This window comes from Suricata suricatta, chromosome 12 (assembly GCF_006229205.1).
Source record: "Suricata suricatta isolate VVHF042 chromosome 12, meerkat_22Aug2017_6uvM2_HiC, whole genome shotgun sequence".
Classification (NCBI taxonomy): Eukaryota; Metazoa; Chordata; class Mammalia; order Carnivora; family Herpestidae; genus Suricata; species Suricata suricatta.
This window is the reverse complement of record NC_043711.1, coordinates 80,248,073-80,267,326: the sequence shown is the minus strand read 5'-3', so window position 1 is coordinate 80,267,326 and position 19,254 is coordinate 80,248,073. Positions and strand designations below refer to the sequence as shown.

At 41.0% G+C, this 19,254-nt stretch overlaps 1 protein-coding gene and 1 pseudogene across 1 annotated transcript; one reads left to right on the top strand and one right to left on the bottom strand.

Moving 5' to 3' along the window:
- Positions 1-1,203: 1,203 nt before the first annotated feature.
- Positions 1,204-4,843, bottom strand: LOC115274518 (annotated as a pseudogene).
- A 9,472-nt stretch (positions 4,844-14,315) lies between these two features.
- DEFB116 (defensin beta 116) lies at positions 14,316-18,922 on the top strand. The gene is made up of 2 exons (XM_029917526.1): positions 14,316-14,395; positions 18,661-18,922. Exons 1-2 carry the CDS (start codon positions 14,329-14,331, stop codon positions 18,891-18,893), a joined length of 300 nt encoding a protein of 99 aa, XP_029773386.1. The 5' UTR covers positions 14,316-14,328; the 3' UTR covers positions 18,894-18,922.
- Positions 18,923-19,254: the final 332 nt, after the last annotated feature.

Here is a 19,254-nt window from a genome sequence, read left to right as displayed (position 1 = left end):
TTAAAAAGTTTTTAAATGTTTATTTATTTTTGAGAGAGCGAGAGTGAGCGCAAGCAGGGGAGGGCCAGAGAGAGAGGAAGACACAGAATCTGAAGACAGGCTCCAGGCTCTGAGCTAGCTGTCAGCACAGCGCCTGATGCGGGGCTTGAACCCACAAACCATGAGATCATGACCTGAGCTGAAGCTGGATGCTTAACTGACTGAGCCATCTAGGTGCCCCATCTCAGTACAGTCTTCATAAGGCTTCTACCCACCTCAGATTTCAGAAGTAGTACACCAAAGGGGCTTAAAAAATCTAAGAGGGATGCTTCTCAGAGACAGAAAGGTCTATATGTCTAACTCATCACCCTTCTCTTTATCTAAAGCTTGAGGAAGAAAACAAATATTTAATTTTTATTTATTTGTTTTTATATATTTTTATTTGAATGTAGTCGACACACACTGTTACATTAGTTTCAGGTGTACAACATAGTGACAAGTCTATCCAAGGGCAGCTGCCACCTGTCCCCATACAACACTATGACAAGACCGTTGACTGTGTTCATTACACTGTACCTTTCATTGCCATGACTTATTCATTCCATAACTAGAAGCCTGTATCTCCTCCTCTCCTTCATCCCCAAAACAGTTAATTTTTAACTATGCGAAGTTTTGGACACATTGTAATATTTATGTTTAACATCTAGTTTTCAATTCTGAAACTTCGGCTTCTAATTTTCCCGATTATGTTCATTGAAAAATGTATGAATGTCCCTAAGTAAGTAATGCCATATGAAATATAAACCTTGTTCCTCCGTATCTTTTACATAGGAAGAGTGAATGAACGGTACCCCAAAAATTCTACAAAGTTACTTTGTGTATTTAAAAGAAACTAAGCTAAACCATTCCACTTCCCCATCTCGAGCAGTAGGAGGTAACTAGTCTTCATTCTCATCTTCCCAAATATCTCCATTAACATCCACAGCCTGGAACAATCAGTTAAAACATGGGGAGTCAGGGGGCGCCCGGGTGGCTCAGTCCATTGAGCATCCAACTTCAGCTCGGGTCATGATCTCACAGTTCATGGGTTTGAGCGCCGCGTCAGGCTCTGTGCTGACAGCTCAGAACCTCAGGCCTGTTTCCGATTCTGTGTGTCCCTGTCTCTCTGCCCCTCCCCTGCTCATGTTCTGTCTCTCTCTCTCAAACATAAGTAAATGTTAAAATTTAAAAAAAACATGGGGAGTCAGGATCAGTGAAGTGTTCATAAAGGCTTCCTCTAGAGAAAGAACAAAGTCCAACAGAAATATTTCATACACGTCATCTTGTTACATCCATCTAATTTCTCCATGGGAGTCTCACAACACAGGCAGCTTTTTAAATTCTTTTCTCATCACTTCTTACTTTCCATCGCTTTCAGTGCTTTCTTACCACACCCCTGTTCTGAAAGTCTTTTATTGGCCTCACCTGTTTGCAAGTACTCATTTCATAAAACTATTAATTTTTTGCAGTCACCTTATGTTGAGAGATTCCATGACAGGTCAGCCAGAACAAGATAATAGAAGAGAAACTGCAGCCAGAGAAGATGTTCCTTGTGCAGCCAGGTTTCCATGTATCAGGTGGCTGGCAGCATGAGCGTGTGCAGTATAACTCATCCACCATCAAGTCCAAGGTGGCTGCAAGGGGAGGTAATCCTAATGGGAAAATAACTCTGCTTCCATTGGTTCTTTGACCTGACCCAGAGTGGCCACCAAAGGGCACTTGGCTTCTGGGCAGTTGAGGCATTGAACTTGGCCATCTCTGATCTGGATTTCTTTTCTTTTCTTTTTATGCTTTATTTATATTTTTGATACAGAGAGAGACAGAGCATGAGAAGAGGAGGAGCAGAAAGAGAGGGAGACACAGAATCAGAAGCAGGCTCCAGGTTCCGAGCTAGCTGTCAGCACAGAGCCCGACGCTGAGCAAGAACCCATGACCATGATATCGTGACCTGAGCCAAAGTCGGAGGTGTAACCCACTAAGCCACCCAGGCGCCCCTTGATCCTGATTTCAAAGTAGTCCTTCAGACAGGCTTTGAAGTATGCATGCCTGCACTCCCAGAAGTACATGCATTCACTCCTTCACTACCCACCTTCTCAAGAAATAGATATTGCACAGGAACAATGTACTATTAAAGCATTTTGTCGGGGCACCTGGGTGGCTCAGTCGGTTAAGCATCTGACTTCAGCTCAGGTCATGATCTCATGGTTTGTGGGTTCGAGCCCTGCATCAGGCTCTGTGCTGACAGCTAGCTCAGAGCCTGGAGTCTGTTTCAGATTCTGTGTCTCCCTCTCTCTCTGACCGTCTCTTGCTCACCTTGTCTCTCTTTCTCAAAAATAAATAAAACATTGAAAAAAATTTTTAAAAAGATAGTTCATTGAAAAAGTTGTGAGCAAATCTGAATGAATGCGAGGTATATAAAACAGTAATATTAATACCACATGGTTTTAAACCATAAAAACACGACCAAAACGATATAATTTGTGAGGAAACTTATGGGTTAAATTGTCATACAGCTCTTAAAATTCTCTAAGAAATGGTAAACTTCCTAATTCATACTATATTTTAATAACCCAAGCAAGTATATTTTAAATTTCAGTGGCACAGCTAAGAAAATTATGAATCTTAATGGACAAGTTAATCGAGGGGTAAATGGAATAATAAAAATGCTGAATCTAAACCATGGTTTACTTTTAGTGAACAGCAGATGGCCAATTTGCATTGGTATTTACCTGAGTTTACGGTCATATCCTGTTTTTATAATTCCTAACCAGTCTTGCTTTGATGCTCTAGTCTTTATAATTCTTTATATTACCTCTTGTGTTTGCCCAACAGTGTATGTAGCACATAAGATTAGTCCCATGTTTCAACATGCCCCGATAAGAGTCTATTAAACTCAGTGTCCCTACAATCATTTCTCCTTTTTTAAAAAATGTTTTTATTTATTTTAGAGATAGACACAGAGTGAGCAGGGGAGGGTCAGAGAGAGAGGGAGACACAGAATCCGAAGACAGGCTCCAGGCTCTGAGCTGTCAGCACAGAGCCCGACGCAGGGCTTGAACCCATGAACCATGAGATCATGACCACAAAGTCGGATGCTTAACCGACTGAGCCACCCAGGCACCCCTCATTTCTCCTTTTGATACTGTTTTGTAGTAGGAGATTCTCTATACAGTTTGCACTGTAGTGTTGATTTCTCTTTGAACTGTTATTAATAGTCTCTATACCCAACTAGCCCAAGGAAGTATACATAATAAAGCCATGATTAATATTGTGATAGGATGATTTTTAAAAATTAAAAGGATATTGGTTTTATGTAAATAGACTTTAAAATATCATTTTAACACTGTATAGTTAAAGTAGTTCATTTTTTTGCTTTTAAAAAATAGTTTTTATTTATTTTTATTTATTTTTAAAATTTTATTTATTTTTGAGAGAGAGAGAGAGAGTAAGAGAGGGCATGCAAGTTGGGAAGGGGGCGGAGAAGGAGACTGAATCTGAAGCAGACTCTTTGCACAGAGCCTGATGCAGGGCTCAAACTCATGAGATCATGACCTGAGCTGAAATCAGGGCCCCTTAATCGACTGAGCCACCCAGGTGCCCCTTACAGCAGATTCTTGATTGTCTACACGTAAGAATTCTCCTTAATCAGGGGCACCTGACAGCTCAGAGCCTGGAGTCTGCTTTGGATTCTGTGTCTGTCTCTCTGCCCCCCTCCTTTCAAAAATAAACATTAAAAATTGAAAAAAAATCTCCTTTATCAAATTGTTGATTAGTTTTAGTAGCTTGGTTTTCTAAATGCTCCACAGTTTTTGTCAGCTCTCTGACCGATACTTAATGTACCATCAGCATGTGGGGCTTGGTTGTCTAAAGCTTTCTGTAGAAATTTTTCTTGCGTGGGCCAATATATTTCCAGTCAACATCCATCAGTTATTCTTACAGGTTAAACCACTGCCTATAGAAATAGTCTCACTTTCCCCAGTAATCCTTCCAAAATGACACAATCAGTATTTATATTACTGATTATTAAAATTTGATTATGTGGTGCTCATTGGAGGGTACCTATAAAAATACTAAAGTGTAAGGAGATGGGCTCAGTTTGTTCCAAATCTTGGGGGAAAGTATGTACAATACGCCATTTCTAACATGTCCAGTATCAACAAGAACACTTGAAGTATAGTGCCTGTCTTCTGTGTCCCCATGACCTTGAACGAAAGGCACCCATCTAATATACTTGTTCCACATCCGCGTAGGAGAACACTTCCTTCCCTTAGTCCACTGGTTCAGCTTTCAGTAGTTTCAGTCTACAAATACCAACTTTCAGCTCTCGTATCTATGGTTTGGCCAACCTTTCTACAGCCTCCTGTCATCTTTTCCATAGACAGTTTCATGCCCGATAGATACCAGTCGTTTCTGTAAGCAGGTACAGTCCTGTAGGTCAGCACCGGCAAGGGTATCCTGTGAGTGTTGAATAGCTAGTTGTTTGGTTTTGCAGGTGAGGCCTTGGGCCGGCTCTTCGGCTATATTTTGTTGCAACAGAGTTTCATTTCAAGCTGTCCAATTCCAAATTCTGCCCCAGTTTTATTCTAATTTTGCTCCTACTGCTACTCCTGGAGTAGATTATGATTCCATCCCGCTTGCCTTTGAATGACCTGTTTCCACCGTTGCCCCAAGGTATTAAGTTGTTGATGAGTATTTCTGTCTCATAAGAGTTTGCGATTCCAGTCCTGGTTCTGATTCTTTCTAAAACAGCACTTGATGGCTCGTTCAGTTTGATCCTGGTCCTTTTGGCCCCTCTGTAAATATTCTCCAGAATGGTTAAGGCCATTATGTTCAAGTAAAGGTGATTCATATTAGCAGCAGTAATACTAAGAAATACAGTTCATTTGATTCTCCTAGAGGCCTTAAATAGAGACTGAAGATTGCTAGGTTATAAACAGGATTAACTCATTTTTAAGGGACTATGTATACATCTGGCCACACGATGGCAGAATGAGCCTAGGAAAACAATCAAGTCCTTTCTGTCTGAGGGGCTTTCTTTCCATTTTATCAGGTGAGGGGTGACCCTTAACCCCTAAATTCATCGAACTTCCCAAACCTTAACTCCCATACTTGCTGATGGGAATTAGCTTTAATTTTCACAGAACCTAAGGCTGTTGATCACCATAAACCAGCGGTTTGATATAATTTAGCCAAAGAATTATTTAGGATAAGGTTCATTCATACTTCTCTGGAAAACTGGGGCCGAAAAGGAGTGTGATAAGTTATTAGTATTTGTAAGTTCTTATAGAGCCTCTGACTTACCATAGAAGTAGAGTGACTTCACCTTCTGGATTCTAGATATTTAGGAATTCCAAAGATTGGGATGATATAATTCAGTAAGGTTTTGCTCATTATTTGACCATCTGCTTTAACTAATAGCAACACTCCTGGCATTCTAGAAACCATATACACTATAACAGAATTTATTACCTTCTGACAGCAGAATTTCAACAATAGTCATTTATGACCAGGTCCTAGGTAATGTGGGCCTCAATGGGCTTCCTCAATGTCACTTAGCTGTTCCATGTAAAGTTCTGACAAACAGCATGCTTGTTTTACCTACTGATTTGGTCCTAATACAGGGATGGCATCATTCAAAGACTTTCAGTGTATTCACTTTGTTTGAATGACGTTGCTGGTTAGAAGGCATGAAAAGCTATGTGTGCATAGAATTGGGATACGGGAATACCATGGGGCAATCCCCATATTCTATAGTGCTTTTCTTAGCTCTCCTTGATTTCCAATTTTGCAATTTGGGGGGATTGCATATTTCTGAAACCGTGAATAGGAGTCCCTGGATAGAAGCAACAAGACTTCAATTTCTTCAGTCCAAACCTTAGTAGACACTTTTGTGCAAATTCATTTCCCTCAGTGAGCTCATCTCATCTGGTATAAGTTCTACGATGAGTTACATAAATTGGGAAATTGCAATGACTCTAACAAATTAGCAATTGGTTTCCATGATACTTTAGTTCTCACTGTTTATTAGAAAGCCTCTCTTCATCCAAATAGCATGCAGACCTCGCGTACATATTTATGACCAGGGGAGGTATTCACTTTAAGACTGGTGGCTAATTTAGAGCTCAAGTAACAGCTGTGAGTGCTGCTGCTTGGCTGATTTTATGTTTGTGACAACAGAGCCTCTAAAATCTCGTGAGGAGTGACTATTGCATAATATGCTTTTATATTTCCCCAGGCACCTCTCATATGGGCTTATTAGTGAACTATATTATGTCAGCGTTGGGAGTAGAAATATGAGCTATGGCAGCCTGAGGATGAGTATCTTAATGGTAAGGCAGTCATGTTCGCTTCTCAGTTTGGATCTGGGCGCTGAACAGCTAGGTTCACAAGTGACACCTGACTTGAATAACATTAGCACAGACAAACTCTGTACCCATTAAACACTAACTCCCCACTCTCCCTTTCTCCATGCTCCCTGCCTTTGGCAACCATCATTTTACTTTTTGTCTCCATGAGTTTGGCGACTCTAGAATATTAGTGGGAGCACACAATATTCATCCTCATGTGACTGGCTTAGTTCACCTGCCATAATACTTCAAGATGCATCCACGTTGCAGCCTGTGTCAGAATTCCTATCCTTCTTTAAGGCTGTATAATATTCCATTGTATGTATCCATAACATTTCAGTTGTCCCACCTTTTGGCTGTTGTGAATAATACTGCTATGAACATGAGTGTACAGACATCTGTTTGGATCCATGCTTTCATTATTTTTAAAGTATATACACAGAGTGGAATTGCTGGATCATATGGCAATGCTATGCTTAATTTTTTGTGGAGTCATCATATCGTTGTCCACAGGACTGCACTGTTTTACATTCCTGTCAGCAGTGCACAAAGTTCCAATCTTATCACTGCCAACGTTTGTTATTTTCATTTTAAAATTATTTTTAATGTTTATTTTTGAGGAAGAGAGAGGCAGAGTGTGAGTGGAAGAGGGGCAAAGAGAGAGGGAGACATGGACTCTGAAGCAGGTTCCAGACTCTGTCTGCACAGAGCCTGACGCAGGCATTGACCTCACAGACTGCAAGATCATGACCTGAGCTGAAGTCGGACGCTCAACTGACTGAGCCACAGAGGTGCCCCTGTTATTTTCATTTTTTAAAAATAAAAACAACCAGGGGAGGGGGCGTGGGGAAGAGGGGGAAACGGGTGATGAGCACTGAGGAGGGCACTTGTTGGGATGAGCACTGGGTGTTGTATGTAACAGGTGAATCACAGGAATCTACCCCCAAAACCAAGAGCACACTGCATACTCTGTATGTTAGCCAAGTTGACAATAAATCATATTAAAAAATAGACATTGCTGTATGTTTTCCCCTAGGAATACCTAGTGGTGACAAGTAAGGGCTGCAGGATATAATAGGATATAGTCCATTTTTCTAAATGGAGAAAAAAAAATGAAGGCAGCTAGCTTGGTAGAATAACCAAAAATAGAAATTGAGAAAAACAAAACTAGAAAACATATTTATAGCTCTATATGAACAGTTGGAGAGAGGAGACTTTAAACGGAGAGAAAAAATAGTGGTTTGAGCAAGAGTTAACTACCTAGTTAGCAGCAGACAGCATTAAGAAGATCTTTAGGAACATACCACCAAAGCAACAATTCAGACTGCCCATCTTTAAAGACACCAGGTACTGATCTGAGAACTCACTCACTATCAGATTTGAACTGTCAGCACAGAGACTGGCCACTGAAAAAGGAAGGCATCATTTCATCATTCCATCACAATGAGGTGCATCATGTCATCACCATGGCAACGTGTCATCACAGAGCTTTCAGAGTCAATGCAGCTGCACACCGTCCAGCTTCTGTTATGTGGGCAGGCGTATCTCTACACAGACAGGGCACCATTAGAGATTAAACTCTTTTGTTTCAAAAGTTAAAAAAAATAAAAATAAAAATAAAATCATCCTAATGGGTATGAAGTGATACCTTATTGTGGTTTTGATTTGTATCTCCCTACTGATTTGTGATTTTGAGCCTCTTTTCATGGTCATTTGTATATCTTCTTTGGAAAAATGTCCACTCAAGTTTTTTGCCCATTTGTAAATCAGGGATCTGTTGAGTTGTAGGAGTTCTAGATAGAATCTGGATATTACTACTCTATGCATTATTAATATCCTTACCGGATATAAGATTTGCAAATATTTCCTCTCATTTCATGGGTTGCCTTTTCAATTTTTAATAATAATTTGATGCACAAAAGTTTTGCATTTTGATCAAGTCCAACATATCTACTTTTTTATTATCTGTGCTTTTGCTGTCGTATCCAAAAACAATCATTACCCATTCTTTTTAAAAAAAATTTTTAACATCTATTTAGTTTTGAGAGACAGAGAGAGACAGATCATGAGCAGGGGAGGGGCAGAGAAAGAGGGACACACAGAATCAGAAGCAGACTCCAGGCTCTGAGCTGTCAGCACAGAGCCCAACGCAGGGCTCGAACCCATGGACTGTGAGATCATGACCTAAGCCAAAGTCGGATGCTTAACTGACTGAGCCACCCAGGTGCCCCACTCATCATCCATTCTAATGTCATGAGCATTCTCCCTGTTTTCTTCCAAGAACTTTGTACATTTAGTTCCTATACTTAGGTATTTCATCAGTTTTGAATTTTTGTATATGTGAAAGGTGGGGCTCACTTAATTTTTCTGTTTTTCATGTCGATATCCAGTTTTCCACACACCATTTATTGAAAAAACTATTCTTTCCCCCACTGAATGGTCTTGACACCTTGTCAAAAATTACCTGAGCATACACGTGAGGATACATTTCTGGGCTTTCTACTCTGCTCAACTGGTCTGTAAGACTGTGTTTGTTGGTAATGCACTGTTTTGTAGGACCATAGCTTTGTAGCAAGTTCTAAAATCAGAAAGTATGAGGCTTCCAACTTTGTGTTGGGTTTTTTTTTTTTTGAGATTATTTTTGGGGAGTCAGGGTTTCTTAAGATTTCATATGAAATTTAGAATGCATTTTTCTATTTTTTAAAAAAACATTGCTGGGACTTTGATAAAGATTGCATTGTGTCTGTAGGTTGCTGTATGTAGTACATACACATGGGCGTCTTTCTGTCTTCTTCAGTTCTTTAGACATGGTTTCTTTCCCTGTTTGGATCTATTTAAATAAAATAGCTTCTTTAAAGTCTTTGTCTAAAAGATCCAATGCATGGGCTTCCTCTAGAGCACTTGCTATTGATTGTTTTAGTCCTGTGTATGAGTCACACTTCCTTGCTTCTTTGCCTGCGTGAATGTATAGCGTTTTTCAAAGCCCATACGGACATCTCATTCCCCAGCCTTTCCTCCAAAGCTGTTTGATTCATCTATTGTTTCCCTCGACTGTTATTTATCTCCTCAGGCAGCTCTGACTAAAATATATGCCTGTATTTTGGGGGAGGGGGGGATCAATGGCCCCTAATAGGGTCTTTAGCAGTAAGTTCTGAGTCAAGTGAAATAAAGTCAAGTCTTTCAAGTCAGTTTTCCAGGGAGCCACCAGATAAGATAGATCAAATGATTACAGTTCTTTGTGACTGAGGTCTGCTCTGTTCTTTCCAGAACTAAGAATTCAGGCTACTACTTTCAAGGCTTTGAGTTTGGGAGTGGGAGATGGTACTGAGGAAAAGTAAAATGCTAGACAGCTAGCTCACTGTCTCACTGTGTCAGCCTTTTTTCTTGAATAAGTGCTCTCAGTCAGTTAACAAGGCTTCGGTTAATTTTCAGAGTTCTAACGAAGTTGATTCTGACCATTTTGACTGGTTCTCAGTGCTTTTACAGAGAGGTGAAATTTCAGCATTCTTGACGTCATCATTTTTACTGATGTTGGTCTAGACCTTTTACCTTTATGGAAATTATTGATATACTGGGGCTTAAGTGTTCCGAGTTTTGTTACTTGTTTTCTGTTTGTTTCCACTCTTCCTCTTTTCTAAACTACTTGTGTGTTATTTCAACAATGTTTAGGACTGATCTAGTTTTGCTTCATTTATAGTGTTGTTTTTGTTTGTTTTAGTATATTGCTTCATACAATTTTCTTAGTGATTCAAATATACAAAAGGGGGCATCTGGGTGGCTCAGTTGGTTAGTTATCTGACTTCTGCTTGGATGGTGATCTCATGGTTCATAGGTTCGAGCCCTGCATTGGGCTCTGGGCTGACAGCTCAGAGCCTGGAGCCTACTTCAGATTCCATGTCTCCCTCTCTCTCTGCCCCTCCCTTGCTCATGCTCTGTCTCTCTGTCTCTCTGTCTCTCTCTCTCTAAAAAATAAACATTGAAAAATTAAAAAAATATATACATATGTAACTTATCACAATCTGCTGGCATAAACATCTTACCACTTCAAGTGAAGTGCAGTAATCTTACTTCCATTTAGGTTTCTTTAGTCTTTTCACTTAAAAAATATAATCATCTTAATTTTTTTCTCTACATACATTGGGTATTATGTCATATGGCATCATACTTTTTGTTACAACCATCAAATATGATAAGAAACTAATGAGAATTAGAATGGTCTATTAGATTCACCTCTATTTTTACCCATTATAATGTTCCCTTTTTCCTTTCTAAACTTTCAAGTCTTCTTTTCTTATCATTTCCCTTCTGTTTAGCTACTCTTTCAGGATTGGCTTGCTGTCTACAAGTTCTCTTAGTTTCCCTGTGTCTGAGAATGTCTCTATTTCCTCTTCACTTCTGAAGAATATTTTTGCCCAATATAGAATATGCAGTTGACATTGCTTTTCTTTCAGTACATGAGAAATGTTATATCACCAAGTTCTGGCCTTCATAGTTTCAGAAGAGACATCATTTATCATCCAAATGTGTGGTCTGCTAAAGGAAGTGAATCGTTCATGTTTAGCTGTTTTAAAAAAAATTTTTTTTAGTACTCAGTTTTCAGAAATTTTATTGTAATGTGACTAGGCATCGATTTCTTTAGGTTTATCTTATTGGGGATTATCTTGGCTTAAATCTGTAGGCTTATGCTTTTTGCCAAATTTGGGAGGATTTCATCCAGTATTTCTTCACATGCATTTCTCAGTCTCATTCTCTCTCGCCTCTCATCTAGAATGTGGACAATTTGGATATTAGCTCTTGTTATTGTCCCACAGGTGCTTTGGACTTTGTTCATTTTTTCAATCTATTTCCCTCTCTTGCTCAGATTGGGTAAATTCTATTGACCTTTTCCTAAGTTCACCAATTATGTCATTTGTCATCTCCACTCTACCAGTGAATGCCTCCAGTAAATTCTTAAAACTTCAATAATTATGTTTTTCTTTTCTAATATCCAGGGTTTTTTCTTTTCTTTTTTAATGTTTTTAAACTTATTTTTGAGAGAAAGAGAGAAAGAGAGAGAATGAGCAGGGGAGGGGCAGAGAGAGAGGGAGACACAGAATCCAAAGCAGGGTCCAGGTTCTGAGCTGTCAGGATGGAGCCCAACGTGGAGCTCAAACTCAGGAGCCACGAGACCATGACCTGAGCAGAAGCCTGACACTTAATGGACTGAGCCACGCAGGCCCTCGATCCAGATTTTTTCTTATCGCTTTTTTTTTTTTTTTGCCAAACTTTTCTTTTTATTTTTTCAAAATAATTACTAATTACTTCTTAAAATATTTTATGATGGCTGCTGGTTGAGCGGTTGACTTTAGCTCAGGCCATAATCTCCTGGTTCATGAGTTTGAGCCCCAAATTGGGTTCTGTGCTAAGAGCACAGAGTCTAGAACCTACTTTGGATTCTGTGTCTTCCTCTCTTCCTGTCCCTCCCCCAGTTGCACTCTGTTTCTCTCTCTCTCTCTCAAAAATAAATAAACATTTAAAAAATTAAAAAAAAAATTCTTATCAGAAAATCCCAACATCTGAATCCTCTTGGTATTGGTGTCTATTTACTGTTTTATTCTCCCATTCATGTTTTCATGTTCTTGTTTCTTGGCAAGAGTGATATTTAAAAAGCTATGTTCTGGATGTTTTGGATATAATATTATGAGACTCTGAATTACTTTCCTTTTCTTCCTGGACCTTCTCCTCTTTTTTCTTCTTAGCAGGCAATCCTCTGCTGAAACGTAGCTTGAAGGCTGGGCACCAGTATGTACTGACCCTCCCCTTTGGATCATGCTGTTACTATCCTGGCAAAGGAGGGTGGGGGTCATGTGAAGTGCTTGCTAGCCTTGACTGACACTGTGTTACTCAGTCTCCGTTAATGGTGGGTGGAGATGGAGGCCCAGCTATCCCCTGAGTTTAGCTCGCACTACTTCACAAGGGAATTAAAGCAACTCCACTCAGGAAATGAAAGATTACCTCCTCATATGTCCCCACCAACATCCCCTGGTGAGGAAGTCTGAGCACTGCTTCTATAGAGAGGGGATGAATAGCATGGGTAGAGGGTGAAAACTTTGTGAAACCATGGGGAAAGGAGGAGTGAGATTTTCCCATTAGTGTTAGGCTGGAGTAGGGTGAGTATTGCCAAGATGGTCTGTTGTTAGGCTGCCTTTTCCCCAATCCCTTGGGCAGGTGTAGGCTTTTCTTGGAGTGTTCCTTTATTCATTTATCTGTTGATGACCAGTTAGGTTGTTTCATGGATATTGTACATAATGCTGCAATTAACATGGAAGTGTAGTTATCTCTTTGAGATAGTGATTTCGTTTCCTTCAGGTGTACGTCTAGAGATGGAATTGTTGAATCATTTGTTTTCCATAGTGGCTGTACTGATTTACATGCCCACCAACAGTGCACAAAGCTTCTCTTTCCTCCATGTCCTCCTCACGAACAGTTACTTCTTGTCCTTTTGATAATGATTCTAGCAGGTGTGAGGTGGAATCTCATGGCTTTCATTTGCATTTCCCTGATGATTGGTGATGTTAAGCACCTTTTCCTGTACCTGTTGGACGTTTGAACATCTTTGGGAAAAATGTCTACGCAGGTTATTTACCCAGTTTCTAATTGGATTATTTGGGTTTTTGTTTGTTTGTTTTTGGTTATTGAGTTCTATGAGTTCCTTATATATTTTGGATGTTAACCCCTTATCAGATATGTGGCTTGCAACATTTTCTCCCATTGTAGGTTGCCTTTTCATTTCTGCTCTGCCTTGAATGCAGTAAATGAAATAGTTATTCTTCCTCTGTTTTTTCAGGTATTACAGCTGCTTAGAGCGGGAGGGCTAGTCCTGTTCCATTTGCCTTGTTGGAGCAAGATGTGGCAATCCTATTCTAGACTTTTGAAAAGAGACTTTTCACTCATTTCCAGATTTCCATTCAAAAGACTGGGTTACACATCTTCCACATGAAATCACTGGAGTCATTGTGACTTCCTCTAAAAAATTCTTTCATTCTCCTTTTTCAGGAAATGAACACTGAATTCCTCAGACTAAATTTATTGTCATAAATAGTGAATTACTCTCTGATTTTTAGGCATTGATTATATTTTTGCCTTATCTCTCATTTCTGGCCTTCCACTCACTGGAAGAATGAAAAATCTCAAAGGCACATACTTTCAGACAGTTACCATTTCCAATCTGAGCTCTATGTCTTATTAGATGTGTGGCTTAGGCATGTTACATCACCTCTTCAAACTCTCTTGTCCTCATCTGTGATGTATAAAATGTTACTTAACTTCACAGTGACCTCAGTATTCAGTACAGAAACGCACATGGTAGCTTCATGGTAAATATGAATCACCATTATTTTTGCCTCATGCCTTTTCCTCCCCTCCCCCAGTTATACCTTCCCCTTCAGCTTTTCTACCTCATCTTCTCTTCCATCATTGCCTTCCCCCCACCCCTTTCCCTTCTCCTTCTCTTTTGTTAGTCCATGATGCCGAGTACAGGACTGGACATACAGTAAGTACTATTGAGAGAGGGAGACACTCTACCGTCAAGAAGATAAAGACAAATGTTTAAGGAAAGATTCCTTATTTCCTATAATTATGTATTATTTTTCTCTTGCTTGCTCGCTTGCTTCATTCATTCATTCATTCGTTCATTCGTTCGTTCAAATTTCTCTCACATAAAATGCCACTGCCTCTAATTTGGCTTTGTTTCTTTCTGGGAAGGAAGGTCCACCTCGACTTGGGTGCCGTTGGCAAATTTCCCTCACTTTCACGGAGTGCCCCGCTGAGATAGGTGATGCATGTGATCCTTCTGCCTGGATGACCTCAGGTATGTCTCATCCCTCTTAGTTCACTGCACACAGCCCTGGCCCATTTCCAGAACTAATAAAGACAGTGATCTCTGGTCAGTCCTCTGCAGCTGAGCCCTCCATTCTCTCAGGACATGCAGGTCATGAAGCCCTATTTAATGACCATTTCGATCCTTCTGATCCTGGTTCCGAAGACTCCAGGTAACTCAGGCCTCTCTCAAAGGTTCTGGGGTCTTGCATGTGGTCTTACATGATGACCTCTGAGACAACTCCTACTCACATATCACAGGCCCTACCTAGAGCCTTTCTGGTCTCAGACAGGCTGTGGACGTCACTCCCAAGGTCCATCTCATGTCAAGATATCCCCTGGCTCTGCTCTGCCAAGACAAATTTGAGAGGCTGTTGCTTCTGCTCTTCCTGGGGTAGTGGAGCATCGACGCATGAAACATTTTAGGCAGTGCTGTCAGTGGGAGGATAGATTGATTCATGCGTTTGAATCCAAGTTGGGGAGCTGTCAGAGGAATCGATGGTAGTTTGGGAGAATGAGTTGTGGTGGGGATGGCATATGACCTTACAAATAGAGTAATATTAGAAAAATGAGTGGGCATGAGGAGGGGATGAGCAATTCTGTTTATAGGATTGGTCTGGATTGACGTTCTGGTGTAGTCTGGAGAGGAAAGGGTATTTTGTTGAATGGAGCTGAGGATGGAGTTGGGTAGGACTGAAAGTTAGGGTGAAGCTGGTGGTGGGGCTGTGTTTTGGGTTAATGCTGTGAATTGGGGTTGGGTGGCTTGGCCAGTATCATGTTGTTGTTAACTTTTTAAACTGAGGCTTAGGTGGTTAGAGAAGAGATAGAGCTGCAAGTTGGAGTTAGCTGTTTGGTTCAAGTGGGTGTGTTATTTAAGTCAGGCATATGTGGGGTTTGTCTGGGCAGGAGTTGGCTTAGCCTGAATTTGGAGATGATTACGCTTGAATAAGACAGTCGCATTCATCACAGCAGAGCCCTAGCTGTTGAAATGGGGGGAGTGAATGCTGCATGAAAAATATCTGGTAATTAGTTTCAAATTCTTAAAGTTTCTTGAGTGTGATTTCTGGCGGGCACTGGAAAGCAATGAATATAACTGTAGGCAGTGAGGAAAAATGAAATTGGGAGGCTGGAATGTCCTTAAGTGTCTCTCAAACCTTGCCATGTACAGAAAGACACTGGAATAGTCTCATCCCAGCCTCATAGAGAACCAAGGTTGTCTCTCTTCTTGGGATTCAGTTCAGTTACTATTTCCTCCTCCCTCTCCTATTACTCCTTCCCCTTCCCACTCTCTTCTCCCTACTTCACTTTCTCCTACCCCTTATTTCTCATCATTTCATCCTGTTTATTTGAGAGACACTTGTTTCATGTTCCGTAAAGTTCAGTTCTCACATTGGAACAGTGGTAAAGCCCACAGGCAAGTTTGCAAATAACAACAAAGGAACACAAGTATCTCATGCTTCAGACATTGTACATAGTGTTGCTTCTTTAATAGCTATTTACTTTTTTCACCTGGCAGAATTTATGGGCAGAAACTGTTCTGGACAAACTTTTCTGGGATAACCATTTTTTCTCATCATCACCCCAAACATATACTTAGGAAATTAAACCGACTGAAAGCCAAGACTCTTTCTTTTAAATTTATGTATTCCTAGTATTGAGGTGAGTGCTTTGCACAGAGTAGGTTTATTGAATGAATGAATACATATAAATGACTTATGCCTTATATATTATATTATATTATATTATATTATATTATATTATATTATGTTATATATAATATATGGGTATATTGGGTAGGAATATATATGGGTAGGAAGAATCTTACAAGTTGGGTTGGGGAAGGATCATGTTTGGGGTGCACATGTGGCAAAAAGAATCATGTATAACATTGCTTTTGGCTTTGTGTGTAACTGTTAGAGTCTAGAGCATATGTTTTGGTTTTTGATTTATGATATTTTAATTTTCCCTTAATACATTAAGTCCAAAGTGGGAGAATGACATGAGCCATGTCTATGGGTGAATGTGGGAAGGTCAGGCAGGGTTGTGGCTCTCATTTCAGGCAGGAGCCCATATTTCCTGGGAAACTCATGCACAACACCCTACTCTGACCTCTCCTCAGACCTATCAAGTCAGAATCTCTAGAGACTCGATGTGAGTTTACTTAACAACTCCCCCGGTTGTTAGAAAGTACCCATCTTATTAACCTCCTTCTTCACAAACACAGATGAGATTTTCTGATCTGGTGCAAACCCTCTCATTCCCATTTCTTACATGGGGTGACTGGGTACAGAGTACAGAGGGTCAGAGGCAAAGCTGATCATTTAAAAGCAGATCTTTAACTTCAATTTGGAGACGGAGGGATGATCAAAGGTGACATTAATGCATGTGGTTATTACATGGAGCTATATAGGGTTAAATAGCTGCAGGACTGGGAAACTAGAAATATTTATAGCAAAATCTTTGTTTGTTTGTTTGTTTAGCCATTGGAAGCAGAATCCTCCTGAGGCTGCCTTGACCTGCTTTCCCTGGGGAGAGTGAGGGAAGGCAGCTTGCCTCATCCTCATCCCTGGTATCTCTGTTCTTATCCATCCTCTGATGATTAGAAAGACGAGACCTTGGGTGCCCTGCCTTCCATCCACTGTATTTGGGAGAAAATAAAAGTCCACTAGTTCAAATGTTAGCCAGAAGAGTGTGACTGTCACGCTAGTGAGGCCTCACAGACCCCCTCCTTTTGTAAGTAGGATGACGCCAAGAGAGGGAGAGGTTCTGTGATGCAGCGGTCCCCTGATGTTGGAGCATGGATAAAGGGGTGTCATTTTTTACCTCCTTGCTCTGGTTAACCAGCAGGCTGGCTGATGTAGCAGCAACTGAGTGCCTTCCACGGGCTGGAATGCCAATCTCGGGGGGCAGTTCACATATACGTCAGTGCCCAGATGCCATGGGATGTCTGCCATTAAGACAGAGGACTCTCTACTTTCTTTCCCTAACATGCTCTGACTTCATCTAAACTTGGGACATCTTGCTTTCTGTCGACACAGAATTAACAGGCTGTTCTTTTTGCCATGCAGAAAATAATGTTAAATTTGTTTGTCTGGTTTTTATTAATGTGGGTGGGCACTGGAGACCTCTGCGTGCTTAGCACTGAGTACATGGCCTGGCACAGAGTGAGTGCTGATAAATTGATGTGAAATGAGGGGATGGGCAGGTGGTTGGAAAAGTTCTTGAATGTGATGTTATGGAGTCTGGACTATCTATTGATAGCTGAAGAAGTCATTATGCCTGAAGACATCATGCAGGAAGATGCCACCGTGTCCTAGAAGTCCTCTCATATAGAGAGGTAGTGTCACACAGAGAGGAAAGAGCATGGGCTTAGTATCAAATAGAGGAGAAATGGAATCCTAGGCTGGGTCAAGTGCAAGGCTATGGAAATGTGGACAGAACAAGATTTCTCTTTGAGTCTCAATGTCTTCATCTAAAGAATAGCAGTAACAATAGGCTTTTATGAGGGCTCAATGAGGTATCATTTGTAAAATGCCTGGCACATAGGTCATGCTGTAAGTTATGATATGACTGTTAATACTGTTTTCTTTCTAATGGCTCCTTTGCCTTTGAAAGTTTCAATAAGTAACGAATACAATTGATGACTAATATTTATAGAAAGCTGACTAAAGTGTCAGGAACCTTGTCACTGGGTATTTTCAGCTGAGGAGCCTATGTCCACATGCACATATCTGGATGACTGATATATAGCTATCAGTGTTCACAGAGGGGCTTTCGCCAATTGTGGAAAGTATGCAGTAGAGGTTTGGACACCGAGCACATGCATATAATGCTCAATACGTGTGTGAATGTGGCCTTGTGCGTGTGCTCCAGTGTGCTACCCAGGTACATGCAGTATCTGTTTCTGTGGGGCCAAGGTACAAAGGGAAACATGTGTGGTACATGTTTGCTCAATGCTTCAAAGTACAAAGGTGTGCAGGGGCTGGAATACGGGTGCCCTGCCTCAGGGTGGAGCCCAGCTGCCCTTGACGGAGCTCCAAGTAAGGAGAGTACCTATGTACAGACGCTTGAGAACACGTCCACTGTGTGCTCACAGGGGCAGCCCTTGACACCCTGGACCCTCAGGAAAGGACTTTCATATCAGCAGCCCTGCCTAATATGTAATTACTCCTTTCTATGTGCCAGTTACCTTTCTGAGCATACAAGAGATGCTGATCTAACATCACCAATGTTATTACACCCATTGTGAAAATAACGCAATGGTGGGCCAGCCAACTGAAGTATCTGGCTCCAGGATGAGGAGCTATCATGATGGAGCCCACATGTGAATTGAAGTGCTTTTCACTCCAGCTCCCGTTAATAGTCTCATGGAAATCATGCTTCCCCACTCCTGTTGTCATTGCTGCAAGGAAACTAAACATGGCTATGTTTCCCCCAGGTGACCTGTTCAGACCCTGCTCTGGCAAGAGCCAAATGCCTTGGATTCCATGCAGGCTGTACCATGGCACTTGCAGAAACACCTGCAGAAAAAATGAGATTCAATACTTAACCTGCCCAAGTGATCAGAAGTGCTGCCTGAAACTTTCTGTGAAACATTCTAACAACGCAAAGGATTATGGCTCTGACTCCAACCTGTCAGTTACAGACATTTCAAGCTACTCTAAAATTTGAATATCACCAACCATACCACCTCTTTCCCCCCCCCCCACCCCCCCGGGAGTGATGCTTCCCTCATTCTGGAACGCCTTCTCCATAAAAACGCATTCCTTCTCATGTGTGTGTCTTTCATCTGTGAGCAGTCATCACTGGACAGGGGAAGGTTGGGCAGGAGCTGGAAAGCAATAGAGTACTGGAAAGGATACTGGCCAAGAAAGCAAATAGGATCCTAGGGGAGCTTGGTAAGTGTTGAGGGAACCAAGGAAGGGAGGAGATTACATTTCTGCTCTGCTTTTGTATCACCAAGAGGGCTGTGATTCATTCTTAAGCAGCAGTGGGAAAGTGACGGCTGTTTTGAGTCTGGATTATCCAGCTA